The 22,202-nt window shown below is 39.2% G+C and overlaps 2 protein-coding genes and 1 pseudogene across 6 annotated transcripts; all 3 read right to left on the reverse strand.

The window, feature by feature from the left end:
• Window positions 1–1,744: 1,744 nt before the first annotated feature.
• Window positions 1,745–8,220, reverse strand: LOC131525130 (uncharacterized; annotated as a pseudogene).
• Window positions 8,221–8,293: 73 nt separating this feature from the next.
• Window positions 8,294–14,614, reverse strand: sytl1 (synaptotagmin-like 1). Of its 5 annotated transcripts, none has more exons than XM_058753143.1 (15): window positions 14,439–14,614; window positions 13,381–13,523; window positions 13,157–13,299; window positions 12,899–13,067; window positions 12,501–12,552; window positions 12,365–12,413; window positions 12,217–12,281; window positions 12,050–12,139; window positions 11,797–11,963; window positions 11,404–11,506; window positions 11,152–11,313; window positions 10,990–11,068; window positions 10,102–10,201; window positions 9,814–10,013; window positions 8,294–9,732 (listed from the first exon to the last, which is right to left on the reverse strand). In XM_058753143.1, exons 2-15 carry the CDS (start codon window positions 13,494–13,496, stop codon window positions 9,590–9,592), a joined length of 1,638 nt encoding a protein of 545 aa, XP_058609126.1. In that variant the 5' UTR covers window positions 13,497–13,523; window positions 14,439–14,614; the 3' UTR covers window positions 8,294–9,589. The 5 variants fall into 5 exon arrangements, with proteins under 5 accessions (XP_058609126.1, XP_058609125.1, XP_058609128.1 ...); XM_058753142.1 differs by having other exon boundaries at window positions 14,209–14,614; XM_058753145.1 differs by having other exon boundaries at window positions 12,501–12,519; window positions 14,209–14,613.
• A 955-nt stretch (window positions 14,615–15,569) lies between these two features.
• fkbp9 (FKBP prolyl isomerase 9) lies at window positions 15,570–21,762 on the reverse strand. Its single transcript, XM_058753064.1, has 10 exons — window positions 21,343–21,762; window positions 20,400–20,545; window positions 19,559–19,748; window positions 18,476–18,621; window positions 18,199–18,388; window positions 17,976–18,121; window positions 17,702–17,888; window positions 17,401–17,546; window positions 16,119–16,282; window positions 15,570–16,025 (listed from the first exon to the last, which is right to left on the reverse strand). Exons 1-10 carry the CDS (start codon window positions 21,543–21,545, stop codon window positions 15,846–15,848), a joined length of 1,698 nt encoding a protein of 565 aa, XP_058609047.1. The 5' UTR covers window positions 21,546–21,762; the 3' UTR covers window positions 15,570–15,845.
• Between the last annotated feature and the right edge of the window lie 440 nt (window positions 21,763–22,202).

Genomic DNA, 22,202 nt, shown 5'->3' on the forward strand with positions numbered 1-22,202 from the left:
GCAGTCATGCTCATATCGACCCGGCTACTTGCTCTGTGTCGGATGTTCTGAGGTTTCTACAGTACAGACTGGATAGTGGATCTCTACCATCAACACTGAAGGTCTATGTGGCAGCGATTGCCTCGTTTCGTTCCCCGCTGGGCGGGCAATCGATCGGGAGGCACGCGCTGGTGGTGAGTTTTCTTAAGGGAGCGAGGAGATTGCATCCTCCGCGTCCGCCTTCAGTCCCGCCTTGGGACTTAGAGGTGGTGTTAAGAGCTCTTTCACAGCCACCATTCGAACCTTTGGCATCCGTTGATTTGAAGGAGCTATCTCTCAAAACTGCACTTCTTCTTGCCCTCGCTCGCTAAGCGCATAGGGATTTACGCGTTTTCTGTAAGCAGCGACTGTATTCGCTTCGGACCCGGTGACTGCAGCGTCACTCTCCGGCCGAGACCGGGCTACGTGCCTAAATCATTATCTACCCCCTTCAGAGCGCAGACTGTTTCGTTGTCTGCCCTGTCTTCTGAGTCATCGACCTCGTGTGATGCGGACGCTCAGACTTCGGTGTGCCCCGTCAGGGCTTTGAGGATTTACATCGACCACTCGGCCAGCTTTCGGCAATCTGACCAGCTTTTCGTGTGCTACGGTGGTTGCGCGAAGGGCCGGGCCGTTTCAAAACAGAGGCTTTCCCACTGGATTGTGGACGCTATCACGGCTGCTTATACGAGCCAAGGTTTGGAATGCCCTCTGCACATTAGGGCCCACTCAACAAGGGCTATCGCCTCCTCCTGGGCATGGTCGAGAGGTATGTCTATTCAGGATATATGCTTTGCAGCCGGCTGGTCTTCTCAAAATACCTTCGCCAGGTTTTACAAGCTGGACGTTCAGTCCTTAGCCTCCCGAGTGTTGTCGGTGAGTGACTGATTTATGTTTACTACCGCTATTGTGGGACATGTGTGTTGCTGCCTCGCACAGTAATTACTCTGCGCAGCCTTCTTGCTATCGTTGTTGTTGTCTGCCCTGTACTCAGTGCAGCTCCAGTTATTCGTGTCTATTTACTAGTGCTACCATGATCATGTTATGCTTCTGCTGCTTAACACAGCTATCTCTGTGCAGCCCCTTACAATACTATTGTTGCGTCTGTTCTGCCCTGTTCGCAGCGCAGCCTGCAATATTATCGACCAGATATGCAAATTTCGTATACCTGGGGTGTAGACGCTCATTGGCTTACCTCCACCTATCAGCTGCGAGCCTGCCTAACAAGCGTCGCTATTGGTGGGAATTATGTGTGTGTGTATTCTCTCTTCGCTGAGTGTGTAACTCGTACAGGCTGCTCGTAGCCTCTCTCACGGCGGGATTGAATATCGTTCCCATAACGGAGAAATTCTCCGTGATGTCTCGTGAAAGCTCGAGAGGGAACGTCTCCGGTTACTATCGTAACCTCGGTTCCCTGAGAGCGAGAACGAGACATCACGGTGTTCGCCGTGCTCGCTGCTCGACCAGCTAAGCGGCGTTCAGTATCCGATTCTGACGTAATTGTCGCGGGCACCGCATTTTATACTGCCTCTCGAGCTCGTCAGTATTTGCATACGGTTGCATGCTTCGCGACAATTGGCCAGTCATTTGACTGGCGTGAGCCAATAGGACTTCAGGAAAGGTTGAAGGGAAGGAGTTCCCATAACGGAGAAATTCTCCGTGATGTCTCGTTCTCGCTCTCAGGGAACCGAGGTTACGATAGTAACCGGAGACGTTTTACTGCATACCTGCCAGCCAATCAGAATCCAGTATTCAGGCAGACCATGGAATAATACAGTAATAAAGAATGTCTTTATTTTGTTTATTTTTAATTCATCCTAATAAAACAAAAAAAAACTGATTTAATAGTGTGATACTAAAGATTACAAAATATCAGAGTTTAATCATCAGCTTTCCATTATATTTTGAGTTTGACAAGCAGTTTCACAATGAGAACTTTATAAACAGATCAGCTACACGCCATAAATTTAAAATCATTCCAAAATATGCCTGAAGTTGCAGATACTCCATTTAATCAAATGAAATTAAAGATGATTTAGAAAAAGCTGAAAATACCACTAATTAGAGGACAGTTTAAAGTTACACGAGTTATGCCATACTCAGAGAAATGTTTGAGGACTATTTTTTAACATCCTTTTCCATCTTTGGAATAAGTAAACCTCCTAACATCCTGGCCAGCTCTGCCTTTGACCTATCGGCGAAGTTATTGATACTGGCGCTGTATGTAAGACCGGCTCTGTTCATAGAGTGCACAGACCTGAGAAAGAGGACACAGATTGTTTACCACTTCTACATTACAAAGTTTGTCATTTTTGAGCATGTATAAAGTAGTTCTCACGCTCCTCGTGTTCCTTCTCACTGTTATACTGACGACTGAACTTCTCCTTAAAGGGGCCAAACAGACGGTGGGCGTGGCTAACAGGGGAGGTGTTGACAGTCTTGAATGGGGTTGGCCAATATTTGATGCTCCTCAACAGGATCAGGAAACTCTCCACAGGTCATTCCTAAACACATAATACTTCAGTGAATGTGTGATCTGCAAGTTTAAAAAAAAAAGGGAAGAAATAATCGTTTCACTGAATGTTTTCCAGTTACCTCCAGGTGGTATGAAAATGTCAGATTCAGTTTGTGGGCTGAAGTCACTGTAGTCAATAGTGTATTTGTCATTGTGGGACTCCAAAAGGGTGTTGAAGCCCACCATCTCAAAGTGGTGAGGGGTGGCTGGAGAATCATTTCCCTCTGGACGTGTGATCCACAGACGATACGTGTTCTTCTTATGGCCAACCAGTGTGACATTTTTCCAGACCTCACAGAGAACATCGGTGTGATTCTCCATCTTCTCAAACTGCAGAAAATAAACAAACCAACCAACCATCAAAAAACACAAACATCTCGAACATTTCTGCCTTGTTATTTTGGTTTGCATTGAATCTATGGGATTCTAATGTTTCAAAAGCCCTATTCAGACAGCAATTGTTCTCATATAGACGTCTGTAAAAATAAATTTACATATCACCTCAGTGATAAAACTCATAGATTCGGATGGCAATTTATTCACAGTGGAGAAGCAAGTTCTGTGATCCTTACAAGCCGGGAATGCACTGCTCATGTGGCCAGTCGTATATTGTCTGTTGTAAATAAATTTTATTTACAAATTTATTTTTTTATTGTATAAAATGTATTTAAATACTTGCGTAAAAATGCATTCTTATTTTTACAAGCATATTTTATAATAGGCCTATATAATCTATTTATTATTTGATTATTTAAATCTCCTGCTTAAAAATAGGAAAATAGATGTGATATAGTTATATGTATAACTCTATATAATTGACATTTTAAAATTGCATCGCATAGGTTGACGGAGGGAGTTCTGCACGTACTCGGCCCAGCTCAAGTACTTGCTCCAGGAGTTCTTGTGACCGTGGCAGAAGGTTTGTAGGAATCTCCCAACTTCCTGGATCTATCTCTCTGTCTGCCCGACTGGGGATGGTAACCAGACGAGAGACTCACATTCACACCTAGGAGGGTAAAGAATTTCTTCCATATTCTTGAAGTGAACTGCGGACCCCTGTCCAATGCGATGTCCTCAGAGATACCATAGTATCTGAATATGTGCTGAAACAGGAGTTCTGCAGTTTCCATTGCTGTTGGAAGATTTCTGAGGGGAATCAGACGACAGGATTTAGAAAATCGGTCCACAATGACTGGAACACATGTATTACCAGAGTAAGGTCTGTGATGAAATCCACTCCCAGGTGTGACCAGGGGAGTCGAGGAATGGGCAGAGGAAGGAGCTTGCAGGAATGGGCACACTCCTTGCATCCTTTCACGAACCTTCTCACACACCTGATTCAGATCATCAGGTCGTTAGAAGTGAGCTTCGTGCATGAACTGTGTTCCGATCGACATGCTCCCTACACAGTGTTCATTGCTTCCTACTCCCTGAGCAGGGAAATCCGTTGAAGTTTACTTCACTTCGGAACAGTCATTCACGGATTTGCGCTGCACCACAGCCTGCAGCGTCTTCACACACAGACGAAACTTGCTAGAGAAGCGTGAAATAATATACCTCTGTAAATAAATACAAATTTGAATTCACATCTCGCACACTTCAATGCCCTTTGAATGGAATGTATACGTTTGCTTCGAACTGGAATCATGGCGGAATATCCTGTGATGTCCACTTCGCAGGGCACTTACAGTCGAATAGAACAAACGTCTGAAGAGATAAGAGAAACATACAAAATGTGCAGAGCGGGGGTACGCAAGGACTGGAATTGGCTGCTCTGTCAATTCTTCGTCATCAGTTAGGAACCTAGGCGTGCTATTTGATAGCACTCGCTCCTTCGAAAGTCACATTTCTATCATTTGGATAGGAGCTTGGGGTACAAAGATGAAACACTGAGATCAGGTAAGCAGTCCATTGCTCAAAGTGAGACCAGTCCAAGACTGGCTGCGAGGTGTGTGCTTATATGTGGTGAGTTGATTAATGAGTAATCTGGTGCAGGTGCTAGAACTCAGGTAAGGGTGCTTGTTGTGATTGAGTAGTGGATGAGCCTGGCATGTCCATGACACCTGTAAATGGTGAAAGTAACTTACGTTCCTACGAGAAACAATTACCGAATAGGGCTTAAAACCTATGACTTTCTTCTACAGAGCACAAAAGACGGCATTTTGAACTCGAGTAAAGTTTGATGACAAATGTTGGTTTGACAAACCTTTATCCAAAAGTTTAAAATAATGTTTAAAAGCTTGAACTTTGAAGGTTTTAGAAGTTAAGAAAAGTCAGACAGACCAATAAAAACTCCATATTTAGATTAGATTCATATTACTTTTATGCTCGCTTTGAAAGAGACAACAGAGAAACTGCCACCTGGTCGTGTTCTCAGGGCATGTGCGGAGCAGCTCGCTGGGGTTTTTACAGACATTTTCAATCCGTCTCTTGCCCAAGCAGCCGTACCAACATGCTTTAAATGCACTTCCATTGTGCCAGTGCCAAAACACTCTAGTCCGAGATGCCCTAATGACTACCGCCCTGTAGCACTCACACCCATCGTCATGAAGTGCTTTGAGCGGCTGGTCCTGGAACACCTAAAAGACATTACCACATTGGACTCACACCAGTTTGCCTACCGTAGCAATAGGAGCACAGAGGATGCAGTTTCCATGGCACTGCACTCTGTGCTCACTCACCTGGACAATAAGAACGCTTATGCACGTATGCTGTTTGTTGACTTCAGCTCAGCATTCAACACTGTCATCCCAACCAAGTTAATAGCCAAACTTGGAGACCTGGGCATCAATACCTCAATGTGCAACTGGATTTTGGACTTCCTGACCAACAGACCCCAGAATGTTCGATCAGGATTCACCTGCTCCACATCCATCACACTTAACACTGGTGTACCACAGGGCTGTGTGCTAAGCCTGTTTCTCTACTCCCTCTTCACCTCCGACTGCAAGCCTGTGTATGGATCTAATTCCATCGTCAAGTTTGCAGACGACACCACGGTGATTGGCCTCATCAGTAACAACGATGAGACTGCCTATAGGGAGGAGATCCAGCATCTGGCCACATGGTGCACTGAAAATAACCTGCTCCTCAACACCACCAAAACGAAGGAGCTCATCGTGGACTTCAGGAAGGAGTCAAGAGGCACACACGACACCATCCACATCAATGGAATGGCTGTTGAGCGTGTCTCCAGTTTCAAGTTCCTGGGGATCCACATCTCGGCGGACATGTTGTGGAAAACCAACACCTCCAGCCTGGTCAAGAAGGCTCACCAGCGCCTCTTCTTTCTGAGGACACTGAGGAAGAATCAGCTCTCCTCGGCTATCCTGGTGAACTTCTATCGCTGCGCAATAGAAAGCATCCTGACCAACTGTGTCACAGTATGGTATGGGAGCTGCTCTGTTGCGGAGCGCAAGGCACTGCAGCGGTGGTGAAAACTGCCCAGCGCATCACAGGGACTCCACTACCTGCCATCGAACACATCCAGAGGAAACGCTGTCTGCATCGAGCTCGCAGCATCCTTAAGGACTCCTCTCACCCAGCCCACAGACTGTTTTCTCTCCTGCCCTCCGGCAGGCGTTTCAGGTGCCTCCGGACCAGGACCAGCAGATTAAAGAACAGTTTCTTCCCCAGAGCTGTCTCTTTACTGAACTCTAACCCCCGTTGATCCACTTCCTCATATATTGTTAACTCTTCTCTCCTACCTCACATCGGCCTTATTTGCACTACTGAATGTACATTTTTATTACAGTAACAACTGTTTACTTTTGTATCTTGCACTACCATACCTAAATTGGATTATGCTCATTTGCACTGCCGACTGTTGTTTACATTATCAATGTTTACATTAGCATTTTGCACCGTACGTCTAATTGTAATATGCAATCACTTCCACTGCACTTTTACACCTTGTTTATAGTAATAGCCATCTGTATATATTATATTATATTGATAGTACATATCACCTGTAAATTCTGTTTATAGTAATAGCCATCTGTATATTTATTCATTATACATATTCACCTGTAAATTCTGTTTATAGTAATAGCCATCTGTATATTTATTCACTATACATATTCACCTGTAAATTCTGTTTATAGTAATAACCATCTTTCTATATATATTTATACATATATTCAGTACATATCCTTGTCCTGCACTTATTCAACCATTGTATATCCTGCACTTGCTGCTATTGCACTTCTGGTTGCACTTCTAAACTGCATTTCGTTGCCCTGTACCTGTACTTGTGTAATGACAATAAAGTTGAATCTAATCTAATCTAATAGTCGATTCGACTTCTGTTTCCCTCAAGGTCGTACCAAGCTTCAAATGGCTCTTTTATCTTATAATGTGGCAGAGAGAGCGCACCTACACAAAAAGGGATACTGTAAAATGAAGTGTACTGTATTGGGATGTACTGTGTAATTAGACAAGTGTACCTTTAACATGATACATCTTTCCAAAATCGGGAACTGTTCTGCCAACAATTGGTGTGGCATCTGAGGAAGAAAACAATGAGAAATCACACAATTCATTTAATCAACTTCTCTCTAAGTAAAACACATAACCTAACATACTTCTGCATGTTTGCTTCTGTTGTTTGTTGTTTTCTCTATTACATAGAACTTTACCTGCAGCACACACCAGCAGCACGAACCCAGCTAGAAGAAGCCACATAGTGTAATCTAAAGAAACCAGACATCCACTGGAGATGATGAAAGGCCTTTGTTGGTCTGGAAGAAAGTCCCCCCCAAAAAACAAGAAAATTAGGAAGAGGTCGCTAGTGTTTGCACCAGCGACCAAATGTGGAAAGCAGAAGTTCCCAAAATAACACATGAAGGAGGGACTGAATTGATGTGACATGACATGAGGGTCCATCAGTGGGTGGACAAATATTTTTTGAACCAGGACAAGGTCTATGTTTGACTTCTCTCAGTAGAGATCGCAGGGGTGATCGTTGTGGGACCCCTGTAATCGGTCCATCATTCCCCCTGCTTTCGACACCCCTGAGCAAACGCACTGCAGAGACATAGCCGTGCTTTTAAAAGTAAAACAATTCCTGCATCATTGCTTGAAATATGCAAAAGCCATTAGAAATTATAAGAATTAAATTAACTTTAAACTACCAGAATAACCTCTGAGAACAAACTGAGGATTGGCCAAGCTAGTAGAGTACTGTATTAGTTTTTGAGTTTGTAGGTAAAAAGAGACACAGCTAGTGTGCATTATGTAAGGCACTGTTTAGAGTCGGCTGAAGTTCAACATGTTGAACACTGATTTACAGTGATAGGAGTCGTGACCTAATGGATAGCGAGTCGGACTTGTAACCCGAAGGTTGTGGGTTCCATGGAATACCATGACTGAGGTGAGACCCTTGAGCAAGGCACTGAACCCCCAACTGCTCCCTGGGCGCTGCAGCAATATGGCTGCCCACTGCTCCGGGTGTGTGTTTGTTCACTACTCACTGGGTTAAATGCAGAGCACAAATTCCGAGTATGGGTCACCATACTTGGCCACACGTCACGTCCTTTCCTTTCAACAGATCAGTCTCCTTAAGAAATAGCTGATGAATATATAGATACTGAATAGAACTTTGTTGTTTAAATTTATACATTTTATAAATTTAAAATTTATGTAAAAAATGTTAAATTATATATTACAATAATAAAGAATGTCTTCATTTTGCAGAATTTTTAATTCATCCTAATGTAAGAAGGTTTTTAAAAAATAAAATAGATAGTCTGTTACAAAAGATTACACAATATCAGAGTTTAATCATCAGCATTCTATTACATTTGGAGTTTGACAAGCAGTTTCACAATGAGAACTTTATAAACAGACCAGCAACAAACCGTAAATTGAAAATGATTCCAAAATAAGCTTGAAGATGCAGATACTCCATTTAATCAAATTAAATTATTAAAAATATGATTTAGAAAAAGCTGAAAATACCACTAATTAGAGGACCATACTCAGAGAAATGTGCGAGGACTAATTTGTAACATCCTTTTCCTTATTTGGAATCAGTAAACCTCCTGTCATCCTGGCCAGCTCTGCCTTTGAACTATCAACGAAATTATTGATACCAACGCTGAATGAAAGACCGGCTCTTTTCGTAGAGTGCACAAACCTGAGAAAGAAGATGTAAAAAAAAGAAAGCATGCATATCTTAAATCAGACAGAGATTGTTTACTACTTCTATATTGCAATGCTTGTCATTATTCCTCACCGTTGAGCATGTATAAAGTAGTTCTCACGCTCCTCTTGTTCTTTCTCACTGTTATACTGATGTACATATTTGTAAAATAAAAACTGATGCAATGTGCATTTAATTAAAGACAAATCTGTGTGGTTTTAATCAACAGTTAGTATTTCGTTACATTTGTGGCTTGACCTTCAATGTCACAATGAGACCACATGCAGAAAGTTGAAAATACCATTATTCTCTTAAGAGGACAGTTAAAGTTTGACAATGAATTCTCATTCCCCTATAGATTTGCATGACACTAGCAAATTCTAGCAAAAACATTTAACCTGACAACAAAGTAAACCAAACTGTATCATATTATTTGGCAACATACTCAAAGAAATGGGTGAGGACTATTTTGTAACAAATCCACTATGCAAAAGGTTTCATTTGTTTCCTTTTCCCTTGTAGAATTTGCTCTATTTTATGTAAAGGAGGGTGATCGCATTTCTGTCCTTTAGAGATTGCTACCATGGTTGGAGGTGAATGGTCATGTCATACACTGCTCAAATACACCGTCATACACCGTGTTATAAAACTGGCTCAAAATATAAAAACATGTTTGATATCCTCAAACTGGATGGAGTCATAGTCTGAAGCTAAAAACCAGAGTTTGGGCTCATTACATACTACACTCTCATTACAACTCCAACATCCAAAAGTTGCAGACTGACTCTGACTTATGCCAACTAGCTTCAACCCATCCAGACTACAAACTGGGTCAAAGATTGGGGAAAAAGTTGTGTAGTGTATTCCAGAATGTTACACAACCAAAGTCACAGGGTGAATAGGTTAAACAAAATTCAATCAGAACAGAGCTGTAAATTGGTTCTGACTGGTAGACTAGTGTCCACCCAGCTGTTGGGGCTCTGAATCACATTTGACCACACACTAATCTCATCTTCTGTTGAGTCCATCCAGCAGACAGCCTGACCGTAACTCACACCTGCAACATGTGAACACAGTCTTAGCTCTCAGCTATGTATATATTCAAACCTTCAGTATATTATGTTCAAATGTGTGTTACCTGAGCCAGTGCTGAGTCGTACTCCACCCAGACAGCTGGAGGGATGTGGACTCCAGACCGTTATCTCTGCACAGGCCTGAATAAGGTCGCTAGACTGAAACCCGTCATAAACCATGGTGTGGTTGAACACTGGGTTGACAGATCCTCGCATCACCCGAGTCTGCTGGCCACTGACACCACTCTCATCTGGTAATACCACACTGTACAAACACAAACCATACTGATATGCTCGGGAAATAACAAAAAACAAAAAAAAACAGGCACACTACTATGAATGTGCACACACACCTTTTCACATATGTACTAGGTGCGCCACGTTTAGGGGGAAGTAGACCAACAATTTCCCTCAACCAAATATGGAGCTCACCAGTCGGTGGACAACCACTTCCTAAAATAAACAAATAGAGCTGTACAATAAATCAAAATGAAATTGAAAATCACAGTGTGGCTTAGTGAAATCACTAAAGACTGAAAGTTAGCCTGATACATATCAATATTTTTGTGGACAGTTTTCAGCATTTTATCAGATTTGTAACCAGAAGTGTTTACACATCCGTTGTCAACTAAACAACAAATACTTTATTTTCTACTAAAATTAAAGCTTGAGGGTTTCAAATTTGAAAATGAATAATTAAATGAACATTAGTATTGCAACTGGTAGTTTGTAACTTACATTGCAATTAAAATTATATTAATTTTTGTTCCTTTTATTAAAGATAATTTAAATACAATTGCAATTTATTTTATATTTAACTGTGTTATTAAGCAGTAATATATTTGGTCTTCATTTTTTATATTTAGAGTTAACAACAACAATAATAATGATGATAATGATATAAAAACAATATAGAATGATAATATAAAACATTCTCTCTGCCTGTTTTCAGCAACAGAATTTATGACACTTTCTTATGAGATCAAACAACAACAAAAAAACACTTAATAAAAAGATTAAATTATTATTATTTTTTTACCTGCATTACTGTGAAATGTGCGAGTGAGTTTTTTAAAATTATTAAAATATCAACATAACTCAGGGGGTGCTTCAAAAAAATATTTTATATGAAAGAGGGCCGATAAAAAAATTAGCTTTACTACTATTTGCTCTGGAATGGGGAGTGTGAGCCCGTGCATAGTAAATTAATAATGAGCCACACGTGTCTGTTTCAGACTCACCCTCTGAACATGGAGGTACAAACTTAATTGAGAACAGAATAGTTCCTCTGCTGATGATGTCATCTGGACTTAACTTAACCTACGTTGAGAGAAAGAGTCTCATGATGAGAATGGCATGTTTAATTCACTAAAGATAACAGATAATCTCTGAAATGGTCTTACTCTTGGCTGGAGGTTGTGCCAGGTTGGTTGGCTCTGGCTCCAGTCCCACTGAGCCAGCCTCACTTCCACCTCCCCCAGGAAGAGGTTTCTCCTCATTCTCTCCATGTGCCAGACTGACATACTCAGCACACGAGCCTGGAGGTCCAGTCTCCGCACTCTGTACTGGTACAGGAGAAATAATTACTGTAAGTTTGATTATGTATTTTAAATGCATAGGAATAATTTGTGAAATAATAAATTAATAAAACTGACTTTCATGGTTTCATCATAGAATGGATTTAATGTTTTCCTGTTCACTGCAGTTTTTTTCTTACTGCGGGATGTGTTGTCAGGGAGAAGGTAAACTTTAACGTATCTGTGTTTAAGAGATAAAGACATACTCTACTGTTCAAAGGTTTGAGGTCAGTAAGTGATAGCAAAAATATTTGTAATGTTACAAAAGATTTCCATTTCAAATAAATGCTGTTCTTTTAAACGTTCTATTCATCTAAATAATCCTGAAAAAATGTATCACGGTTTCCACAGAAATATTAAGCACCATTGTTATTGTCAACTTTGATAATAATATTAAATGCAGCTTGACTGCTTTCATAAATAGTTGATAGTTATGTCTGAATGAAAGTGACCACAGTCGAGTATACTTACGGGTCCGATCGATTTTTACGGGCCGACGCAAGATCTTGGCAGCGTATTATGTGCACATGAAGCTCCTCTTTCTTGATGTCATACTGCAACGAGAACTGGATCCGCCCTGATACTACAACATCCCCAAAATCGCCCACACTGTACAGGCTCATCAAACTGCCATTCATCTACCCACACAGAAACTGGACCGTTTACACCTTCAAAACTTCATTGGTGCAGAAGGTCAAGTGTTGTGCTTGAAAGTGCATCTTACCATATGATGGGAGGTCAAGCTGCTAACTGACCCAAACCTAGTATAGTCTAGTTCAGTGCTGCCGGAGTCCATGTCCCCCTCTGAGTCGATCTACAGAAACACTCACACATCACACAAAAGGTTTTCAGGGATGTGTGTATCTGAACAACTGGCTTTGCCAAACAGACCTGTAGAGACGGTGATGTACTCGGCAAAATTCTCCTCTCTTTGTCCTCAGACTCTCCAACACTTTCTGGAGCATGAAGGAAAAGTGAAGTGAGCAGAGTGGAATTTAGATGCATTTATATTTTGTCATTTATGAGATGATTTGCCTACCAGTATAGTTTATTTTACCTTTAAGACTATTTTCTTTTGCTGCATTTTTCTGTTCAAAGTAAGAAAATTAGAGATGTATCACATGCAGTAGCACATATTTCACAAGCATATAATATAATCTAAAATGTAAATTGACCTTTGTGATGTGTCTTGTCCTGGATTGTTGTTCAGGGGTAACCACATGAATGCAACAAAAAATAAAGCATCACAAAATAAGACAGTGGATCATATTTAAACTAATAAATGTAAATGATTGCAAGGGATCTATGCACAGAATAAAAATCATGATTTGCATGCTAACATGTTCATACAAGCGCTTTATGCACATATACTTGTGTACAAAGCTAAATGAGAGTTTTCAACCGCATTATTAGATGTTTACACAGCATTTTAAACACACAGGATTGCCTATTTCTCATGAAATATGGCCAAGCACACTGTGTGTGTGGATTTGTATACTTATATTAATATACAGACTGTTTAGATTCATTCAGTTTATTCAGTCCTAAGTAGAGAGATGACATTTGCACCAACCTTTCCCCATCTTCTTTTTCTCTTTCCTTCTCTTCCTGGCCGTTGTCATCCTCTCTTACACTTATATTTTCCTGCAATTCTCTCTCTGTACTTTCGTCTTCCTCTTGCTTCTCATGAGGTTGAGAACAGTTACCTTGTTCTTCAGCAAATATTGCTGTCAGAGGTATATCTACAGAAATCAAACAAAAAACAGTGTTGTGTGAGAACACACAAATACATAAACACTACACTACAGGAATGACTAAGATATCATGTGACCTTTTTCACGCCTCTTACGGCGTATAGAGGCATGAACAACATCAGCTCCTCCCTTCTGATATCTCTTAGCACGCTCTTCATTAAACCACGCGCCCGAGAGAGAGCGCAGACGGACAGGGTCTGACAACGTCTGCTGAAGCTTCCTGAAAACACAAGCATATCATCTTGTATTGCTCATATAACTTATATTTGCCAAATAAGTTCAGTATCGTACACACACTGACCGTATTCTCCCTTCCTCTTTGCTGCGTAGATCAGCATCTCTCTGCAGAACGCTGAGAATTACAGTCTGCTCCACCTCAGTCAGGTGACACAGATCTAGGAAAGGTTCCCCTTCCATTACAGGCACACCTCACACTGATCACACCTGGTTATTAAGATGATTTAGATGAGAATCACACCCAAAGGTTGCAGATGTAAATGTGGGAACTGAACCAGTTGTGGTAATGACAAATTATGAGAGAATACAAATTAAAACAATTAACAATAAAAAAAGTTTTAAAGTTGTTATTTTTGTGTCAGAAGAGGTATTTTTTAATTGTAAGAAATTATACAATTCATTAATGCTCCAACCTGCATTAAATGTTTATTCATGTTCTCCAGATACAATAGAGAGACAAAAAAAAAAATTCCCTAAAACTAGGAAAAACAACATAGGCATATGAACAGCCCAGAGATACTCGACATTTCCTCTGCTTTTTTGTTTGTTTGTTTTAGTTTTTTTTTACTGTATTTAAAAACGTGATTTTTTTGTTTACCCAATATAGAATATTTCTTAAATGTAATCTTTAAAATAAAATATTACTACACATCACAACTTTCTCCTACTACTCTCTAGTCTAAATCCTTCCGTAGCAATATTAAATAAAGAAAATCTAAATAGCCTAGATTTGTTATCCAAACCACTAAATTCGCGGTATCATTTCCATTTTCCTAAATGTTATAACAATTATCAGGAAAGTTGAGCTGTGATACAGACTGAGCGATGCTAGAATCGCGCACGCGCAAAACAAACAGGGACAAACAAGACAAAAGAAAAACAAATTACTTACCATTTCACTGAGGCCAAGTGTTATATCTACTTCCACATATAAGGTAAACATAAACGTACTGTAATGCACTTTATATCAAGCTGCTGACTCCAGGTTAGTTAAATGTCCGACACTCGAGGACGAATTAACAGATGGAGTCGCACCTGTCAAACTCTCCTACTTGAACTTCAATCGTGAAAAAGAAAGAGAAGAAGCAATTAGATGTCGACTTAAACAACCGAATGTAATACCTTTTCCTTATCTAATGTCTTCTGGCTCGGTCATTCTCGTAGTTTTTCTGTGTCAAGTTTAGTTGTCGGTTGTTTCTAAACACACACTCGTTTGTGTCTCATTTGGCAGGACTGGCACTCTCACACCCGCCCTCGGGCACAGAGCAAAATACGAACCGGATTCTCACACTTTAGCGAGTATGCACTTATTTTACTAATCACTTCACGTACACAAAGCATGTTATGCATGTATGTCTCTCTCTCTCTCTCTCTCTCTTGTCATTAGGCTATTGTGCTGCTAGTCAGTAAAAAAAGCCTGGCTGTAGGTATTACAGTATCGCTTTTCACGTTTGTCATGTAATTTGGGGCACATTGGACTACTTTTTTTTTTTTTTTTTTTAAATCAACGTTAAATTGACTTGGGTGTAATGGGAGAAGGTGTGAATTGTATGTATGTGATTTGAACTTTTTAATACACCAATGTAACTAGCACTCAGTTAAATGTTGTACTTATGAAAATGAAAAGAAATTGTTTCTGAATTTAAAAATTTGAATAAAACTTTGAATATTAATATTTTTAAATGCTTGACATAATGGTATTATATATTACAGCCGTGTTGGGGACAGCAATTCTTATATAATTTGTACACAATTTATTATTTTTATTTTTTGTCTGGGGACAGAAACATTCAGTTTGTGTATGCATTTTACTCATGTCTGTTAGTCTGTCACAGTCAGTACCGGTTTGGAGTCTCTATGAGCCCACACCTACTAAAAACACACTGACACGCGTTCAAAGGATTATTAATACTGTCCTGTTTGCTAAATGTCTGTAGGAACGTTATCAGGAACATATCAGAATGGACATGCTCAATCATGGAAAAAAAACATTCAAAGCTCAAAAGTTCATCAATATCATGCTCAGATTTAAAAAAAACAAAAAAACCTTCCATTTCAGCATGTTGCATTTCAGTTTGTCAGTCCACAAGCTGCTAAAACCTTAAATTATGTAACAAATGTTGTTTTGCAGCTCTTCACTTTTAGAGGAAGCTACAAGCTTTTGCCTAACTATGAGCATGACTTATGTAAAACAATATTTTTAAAGTTCTAATAAAACAGTGATTTAGTGAAATAATGAAATAACACTTTGGGGGTTGGAATGTGTTTATTTAAGGGATTTTTTTTTACAAAGTAATGTTTTGCACTCCAGACTCTAACAAACATTCAGAGAAAAAAAAAAAAAAAAATCATATATAAACACAATTATGCACACTCACACATGCACACACCTCTCAGACAAACATCTAAAGTAAACAACATCTCTGAGTGACACTTCACTGGCAAATTCAGTATCTTTATACCCTTCCCATTTATAATATTCAACCACAAGACACAACCCATCACAACCCTCCATCCCTGAGTCCAGCCTCATAACTCATCGTGAGCAGATGCTTCATCTGCCTTGAGTTTAAACTCATCCTCTGTGATTCGTCCATCCTTGTTGCGGTCCTGGTTATCATACATATTCTCTATGATGCGTTGCGGGTCAAAACCTGGTGCCAGACGACCTTTGCCCTCTTCTACCTGCAGGAGGATGTAATCTGAAAACTGCATGGAAGGGACATACATTGGAGAAATTAGCTTAATAAACATTTTGGAGATGTATTGCTATGCACGCACTCGCAGTATAAAAGAATATACCTCAGTATTGTCCACTTGTGCATCTTTGTTCTTGTCCATTTCACTGAAAAGGTTGGGTGAAACATCGCTGTTCCACACAAACATGTAGCCTTCAGGAAGACCTTCCTCCACGTTCACCAACTCAACATCAAACAACAGCACGGCACTTCCAGGGACCTCCCCATCTGAGCAAGTAGTAGTAGTTAATAATACATTTTTTGTGGGAAATATGCAAGTTTGAAGTAACCATACTATCATACTACACTTACTATTACTGCCACAGAAAGGCAAAAATAGTAAGAGTAGTATACAAGTATGTGGTTTTGAATTTAGCAACAAATTTAGCCTCCCTGAATGTCAATATATCAGCACACACCTAAACCCCACCCCATCTCCACCCCCTAGATGTGGATCCAACCACGCCCCCTGGATCTTGTGGACTGCAGCAAGCCCTACTTGAGCTGAGTAGGTTGTTAGAAGAATTTACTTTGTCTCCCTCTGGTGGGTCCACCACAAATTGCAATAAAAAATCATGAAGCCAGGAGTACAGCGAAGCTTTGTCATAACATGTTTAACATTAACATAACATGTTACATTACATACATGTAACATAACATTTTTATTTGACAAATAAAAGGCTTCTGATATTTTGCTCTAAGGATAGCGTTTCCTGCACAAACATAATGCGTCAGTCATGACCAGTTTGAGAAAATGAGTCCTATGAGCCGGTTCTTTTAAGTGAATGAATTCAGCACAACCAGAAATGAAATTACACGTAAAACTTTAAAATAAGGTCCCATTTCTTAATGCTAATAATGCATTAACTAACATTAACTAACCACAAGCAATACATTTGTTAAAGTTTTTATTAAACTTTAATAAAAATGCAACTGTTCGTTGTTAGTTTATGTTAGCTCAGGCCAATTGAATAATATTAACAGATACATCTTTTGATTTTAATAATGTGTTATTAAATGTTGAAAATAAAAATAACTGATTCATAAATATAAGTATTAATCAAATAAATTTTTTCATTGTTAGGTCATGTTAATCAATCTAGTTTAATGTTAACAAAAGGAACCTTATTGTAAAGTGTCACCCAGTAACTCTTATGAGACAGCTCTTTTGTTTTGCGATATATATTAATATAAAATATTTACATATAAATGTGTATAATTCATAATATTATATGTCTGTAATAATTTGTATATAATTATTTAATATTAATATATTGAATATATATTTGTATATTTATTTATATACATATAACATTTGTTTTTGTGTTTGTGAAAGGATGTCTTACCTACTCCCCTCTCTCCATAGGCAAGGTGAGGTGGAATGACTAGCTTGCGCTTCTCTCCGACACACATTCCTATAAGGCCTTGTTCCATGCCTACGACCACCTGTCCAGCCCCCAGAACCACATCATATGTCTTACCAATGGTGTGCCTGCAGTTCCAAACAGACGCAATGGAAAACATAAATTAGATCAAATTTCTAAATATAAACCATACGTTCTGATTCCCATTTCTATAGCAATAAAATGATCAAATACTTGTAACATGCCAACACAACATAATACACAACGTATAATTGCAACGCACGTGGAGCCGATGTAAGTGCCATCCATCAGAGTGGCGTTGTAGTGGTATTTGACAAAGTCACCACGTTTTGCATTGTAGGTGCAATTCTCTGGCTTCACACTGCTGATCTCAACTGTATCAGATGGGTTATGGAAATCAATAATGTGGACATCAAACACCAGCACAGCTGAGCCAGGGATCTTAGTTCCTATATGAGGAGACAGAAGAGATTAATACAAAGATAAAAGTTAACCTCATGTTCTTTTGACTATAAAAAGGACCAATCAGCACACACCTGTGCCCTCCTCTCCATATGCCAGGTGAGGTGGGATAACAATCCTCCTGCGCTCTCCAACACACACACCCAGGAGTCCTTGGTCCATGCCTGCGATCACATAGCCTTTACCGATGTAAGTGTCATAAGTGCGATTCCTCGAGTAACTGAAACATAAACAAAAGCATAAGTGCACTGTATATCACTTTACAAACAGTTTCTGTTCAAATCAAGGGTTTTTAACCTGGAGTCAAAGAATGTGCCGTCCAGCAGGGATCCGTTATAATGGTAACGCATGAAGTCTCCCACTGCACTCTTGCGTGGACAGTGATCTGGAAGGCTTTGCACCTCTACTGTGATTTCATCTTTGGGGTTATGAAGGTCCAGTAGAACCACATCAAACACCAGAGAGGCCTGACCGGGGATGTCACTTCCTGTTAGTGGAGATAACCGGATGTTGTAATGCTTATTTTGCATGCACAAATATGGTTAGTATATATTTCTAATAAAATGACTCTCACCATCTCCATTCTCTCCATAGCCAAGGAAAGGTGGTAAGGTGATGATGCGTTTTTCTCCCACACACATTCCCAGAAGCCCTTGGTCCATTCCCGCAATCAGCCAGCCAATCCCCACGTAAGTGTCATAAGTGCGCATACGTGTGTGACTGCAAATGAAAGAATTAGAATTACTAATTGGGAAATACATCAAATACATTTTTTTTAATTATATTAATATTTTCCTTAATTAATAATAAATAAATTAAATAAATAATCATAAGAATTAAGATTAAGATGTTTTAACATATTTATGTCCAAAAATGAAATGGGTTTATAAATTAATTATGAGTAATTTTTAGATGAATTCTTTAAAAATATTTTTATATTTCACATATAAACTATATATTGCATGCACACATTATTGTGCTGTTAGTTCTGGTCCTCGAACCTGATTGGTCAAGAGGTCCAAGAGTATATAAAGACCTAATTTATACTACGAAATAAAAATATTATAAATATGTGTTAAATATTTTTTGGAAAAGGTTTTGTTTCTATTATTACTTTATACTCATTATAATAATGTTAGATGTATTAATTATTTCTATTTATTTATCTATTTGTAATATTTATTTATTGCAGTCAGTTTTTATTTAATCAATTTGTTTTAATCCTGTTTCATTTAAAAGTTGTTTTATTTAAATAAACAAATAAACCTGTTATTAGTGATAGGGATTTTTTGTGGCTCTTTCTGGACGTTACATGATTACGCTAGTAGGTAGCGACATGTGACTGTCTATATGAGTCATTTGATGCCTTCATTCAAAAGACTTGGAATGAATGAGTCATTGAATCATTGGGCTAACTGATTTGTTCATAAACATTCAAAACATTCCCTCGCTGTTGTAACATGGCAAAGCAAAACCAGATCTGAAAATAATGTGTAATAAGTGTTTATTCAATATAAAATGTTTAATAAAAGTTATTCAATATAAAAATTGAGTTACTAAAAATATCTGTCTATCCATCTATCTAGCTTGCTAGCTATCTCTTTTTTTTCTTTTCATTTTTATCCCCCTTTTTTAAGGTTCACATGACTCATCTCACCTGGAGTCGAACAGCGTGCCATCGAGCAGAGTACCATTGTAGTGGTAACGGACATAATCAGACACTTGTACAGTGCGGCCACAGCTCTCTGGCTTGTGGTAGGTCTTTATCTGCACCTTGTCCTCTTTGTTCCAAACGTCCAACATCAACACATCAAAGTGAAGGATGGAATCCGGGGGGATGATGTCACCTGATAAGGAATGACATAAAAATACTGTGAGAAATAAAAACCAAACCAGCTTGGCAGCTTTGAAATCTGCCCCCTGAAGCATGATTAAAAACAGCTACTCAAAAGAAGGACAATAAATGCTCTAGTCTTTGTGTTTACTATAAAGGCTGCATTATTAGTTGTTGTTTGCTCTCTACAATAAAACTTTGCAAGGGGAAGTGTGCCACCCTGTGTATTGTGTATTTCACTGAAAGAGCTGAATGCGTCTGTGATTACTTATAATTTAAATCTGTTGTATATATGTGCAGTTAAATTATACACATCTGTTTATGGCTTCTGCAGCTGAATTGGGCAGACACACACTATCTTCACAACTAGTTCTGACAAGAGGACATGGCTCAACATTCTTCTTTGAATCACTCCCTTTGGGAGTTCACACCCCCGTCTGGTCCACTCCCCCACACCTCCCCCACACCTCCCCTCTCTCCACCTGGAGATGCATGCCCCTCTGACTCAGCAGGAGAATCATGGGTATTGTAGGTCTCAGTGAGTTTCTCACATTAGCATGTTGCCTAGTGGTATGTGGCTATTTAAATGTAAATGTGCTGATGGCACCTACGCTGACAGACATTCATGCATAAAGTGAGCTGTGTTTTTAAAAAGTGCATTTACCATAACCATCCTTTCCGTAGGCAAGCTGTGGAGGGATTTTGATCATCCATCGTTCATTAACACACATGCCCACTAAAGCTTTGTCCATCCCAGCAATCAACTGCTTCTGGCCAATAAACACATTATAGGTGGTGCTACGGTCATAACTGCAAACACACACATCAACAAAAATCAGTAAAACCATCTTTAAAATCTGATACACACACACATTTATATTATATATATATATATATATATATATATATATATATATATATATATATATATATATATAATTTGGAAAATCATTTAAAAATAACTTTCTTACATTAAAAATGTATCTATCAAAATCTTACACAGTATTTTTAATTTAAATAATTGCCAATTTTATGTCAAAAATTAAATCAATTAAATCTAATATTTGATGGTAGAATAATTTTCACTCACAAACTGCTAGTAAATTTCACAAATAATTACAAAGAAACAGCACATAAAACATCACATTTTGAAGAAGAAAGACTAAAAAAGTATTTTCTTGTAAGATATATTCCAATGATCTTTAAAAAAGCTAAAAAGTTGAAGAATTAGGTCCCTTTCATTAAGCATTATGAAAATTACAGCCATTCACCATACTTCATTCATTCATTCACTTCTCCGTTGGTTCACTCAGTCACGTGCAGCCTACATTCATTCATGTAGTAGGCTATTCATTCACTCACTTCTGCAATCATTCCATATTCAAATTTACGAAATGTTAGCTTGTTTTAAATCAGATGTAAATGTATACGACGTGCTTTTGCAGAAGTAAATGTTCACAGTTCGTAGTAACAGAGCAAGTCCCATCTGCTTTGCCTGCGTGGCTGTGAGCTCCACAGACTGTAAACTCTACAAACGCAAATGGCTTCAGGCCAGGTGAGGATTGAGAAGATGAACAATGGAGGTCAAACATGCATTTTGCACTAACCTAGAGTCAAACTTCTTTCCGTCAGGGAACATGCCGATGTAGTGATACCGAACAAAGTCTCCAGACTTGACCATCCGGTCGCAGCGCTCCGGAGTGAACGTCTTCTCAATCACGATGTCATCTAACGGTACCGGCGGCGCGTTGCACGCCACGAATGTCACTAGGAAAGCCAGGAAAATCATCTGAACCGTTAACCGTATCATCTTCCGTTTGTGTTTTGCAAAAGGCTCGTTGCTGCTTTCGGGCGCTGCAGCAGTTTCCTCAAACCCTCTCGCTCAGTGTAGTTGAGAGGGGAAGTGTGTAGACGTGGTGGATGATTCCTCAAACTCCTCTAACTTCTTCCTATGGCTCCGGTGTCACTTTACATGGAGAATGCGCAGGAAAGGGCTCCGTTTTGCAGGGATAATGCGGAAATGCAGGCCTAGAGGCTGGAATGTTTTCTACGTGGCACAGAGAGGGGCGGCTCGCGCTTTCTGATGGGGGTTTGCGAGCGTGTAATTATAGAGGGCCCACCGAGCAATGCAACAGGCCTTTTACAACTTTATATTCATTAGATCAGATGATCATATGTCTCCTTATTATAGTTCAGTACGTAAAATTTCAGATATAAATTCTTCTTACACCTAAATGCATCCATTCACTTTAGTTTATTTTGTAATGTGAATAATGTTCTAATAAATTACTTCTTCAAACCTTTAAATCACATGATAGGCTGTACACAACAGATTTTATAATTATGTATCTATATAACGACATATTTTACATGCTTCCTTGCAGAGTTTGGACACAAATATCTTTTAAAGGGACAGAGTGGAATTAAACTGTTCTGGTTATGTAACTACTTACAGCTAAATGTTCAC

This window comes from Onychostoma macrolepis, chromosome 19 (genome assembly GCF_012432095.1).
Source record: "Onychostoma macrolepis isolate SWU-2019 chromosome 19, ASM1243209v1, whole genome shotgun sequence".
NCBI lineage: Eukaryota > Metazoa > Chordata > Actinopteri > Cypriniformes > Cyprinidae > Onychostoma > Onychostoma macrolepis.

Excerpts from the sequence above, each read along its gene's own strand:
- sytl1 (XM_058753143.1), bottom strand. The coding sequence starts at position 13,496 with ATGGAAGGGGAACCTTTCCTAGATCTGTGTCACCTGACTGAGGTGGAG. Across the intron at positions 12,553-12,898 it reads GAAAAAGAAGATGGGGAAAG|CATTCATGTGGTTACCCCTG; the intron begins GTTGGTGCAAAT and ends TATTTTTTGTTG. Across the intron at positions 9,733-9,813 it reads ACGACTCAGCACTGGCTCAG|GTGTGAGTTACGGTCAGGCT; the intron begins GTAACACACATT and ends CACATGTTGCAG.
- fkbp9 (XM_058753064.1), bottom strand. The coding sequence starts at position 21,545 with ATGATACGGTTAACGGTTCAGATGATTTTCCTGGCTTTCCTAGTGACA. Across the intron at positions 19,749-20,399 it reads CTACGGAAAGGATGGTTATG|GTGACATCATCCCCCCGGAT; the intron begins GTAAATGCACTT and ends ATTCCTTATCAG. Across the intron at positions 18,122-18,198 it reads GGCACATTCTTTGACTCCAG|TTACTCGAGGAATCGCACTT; the intron begins GTTAAAAACCCT and ends TTTATGTTTCAG.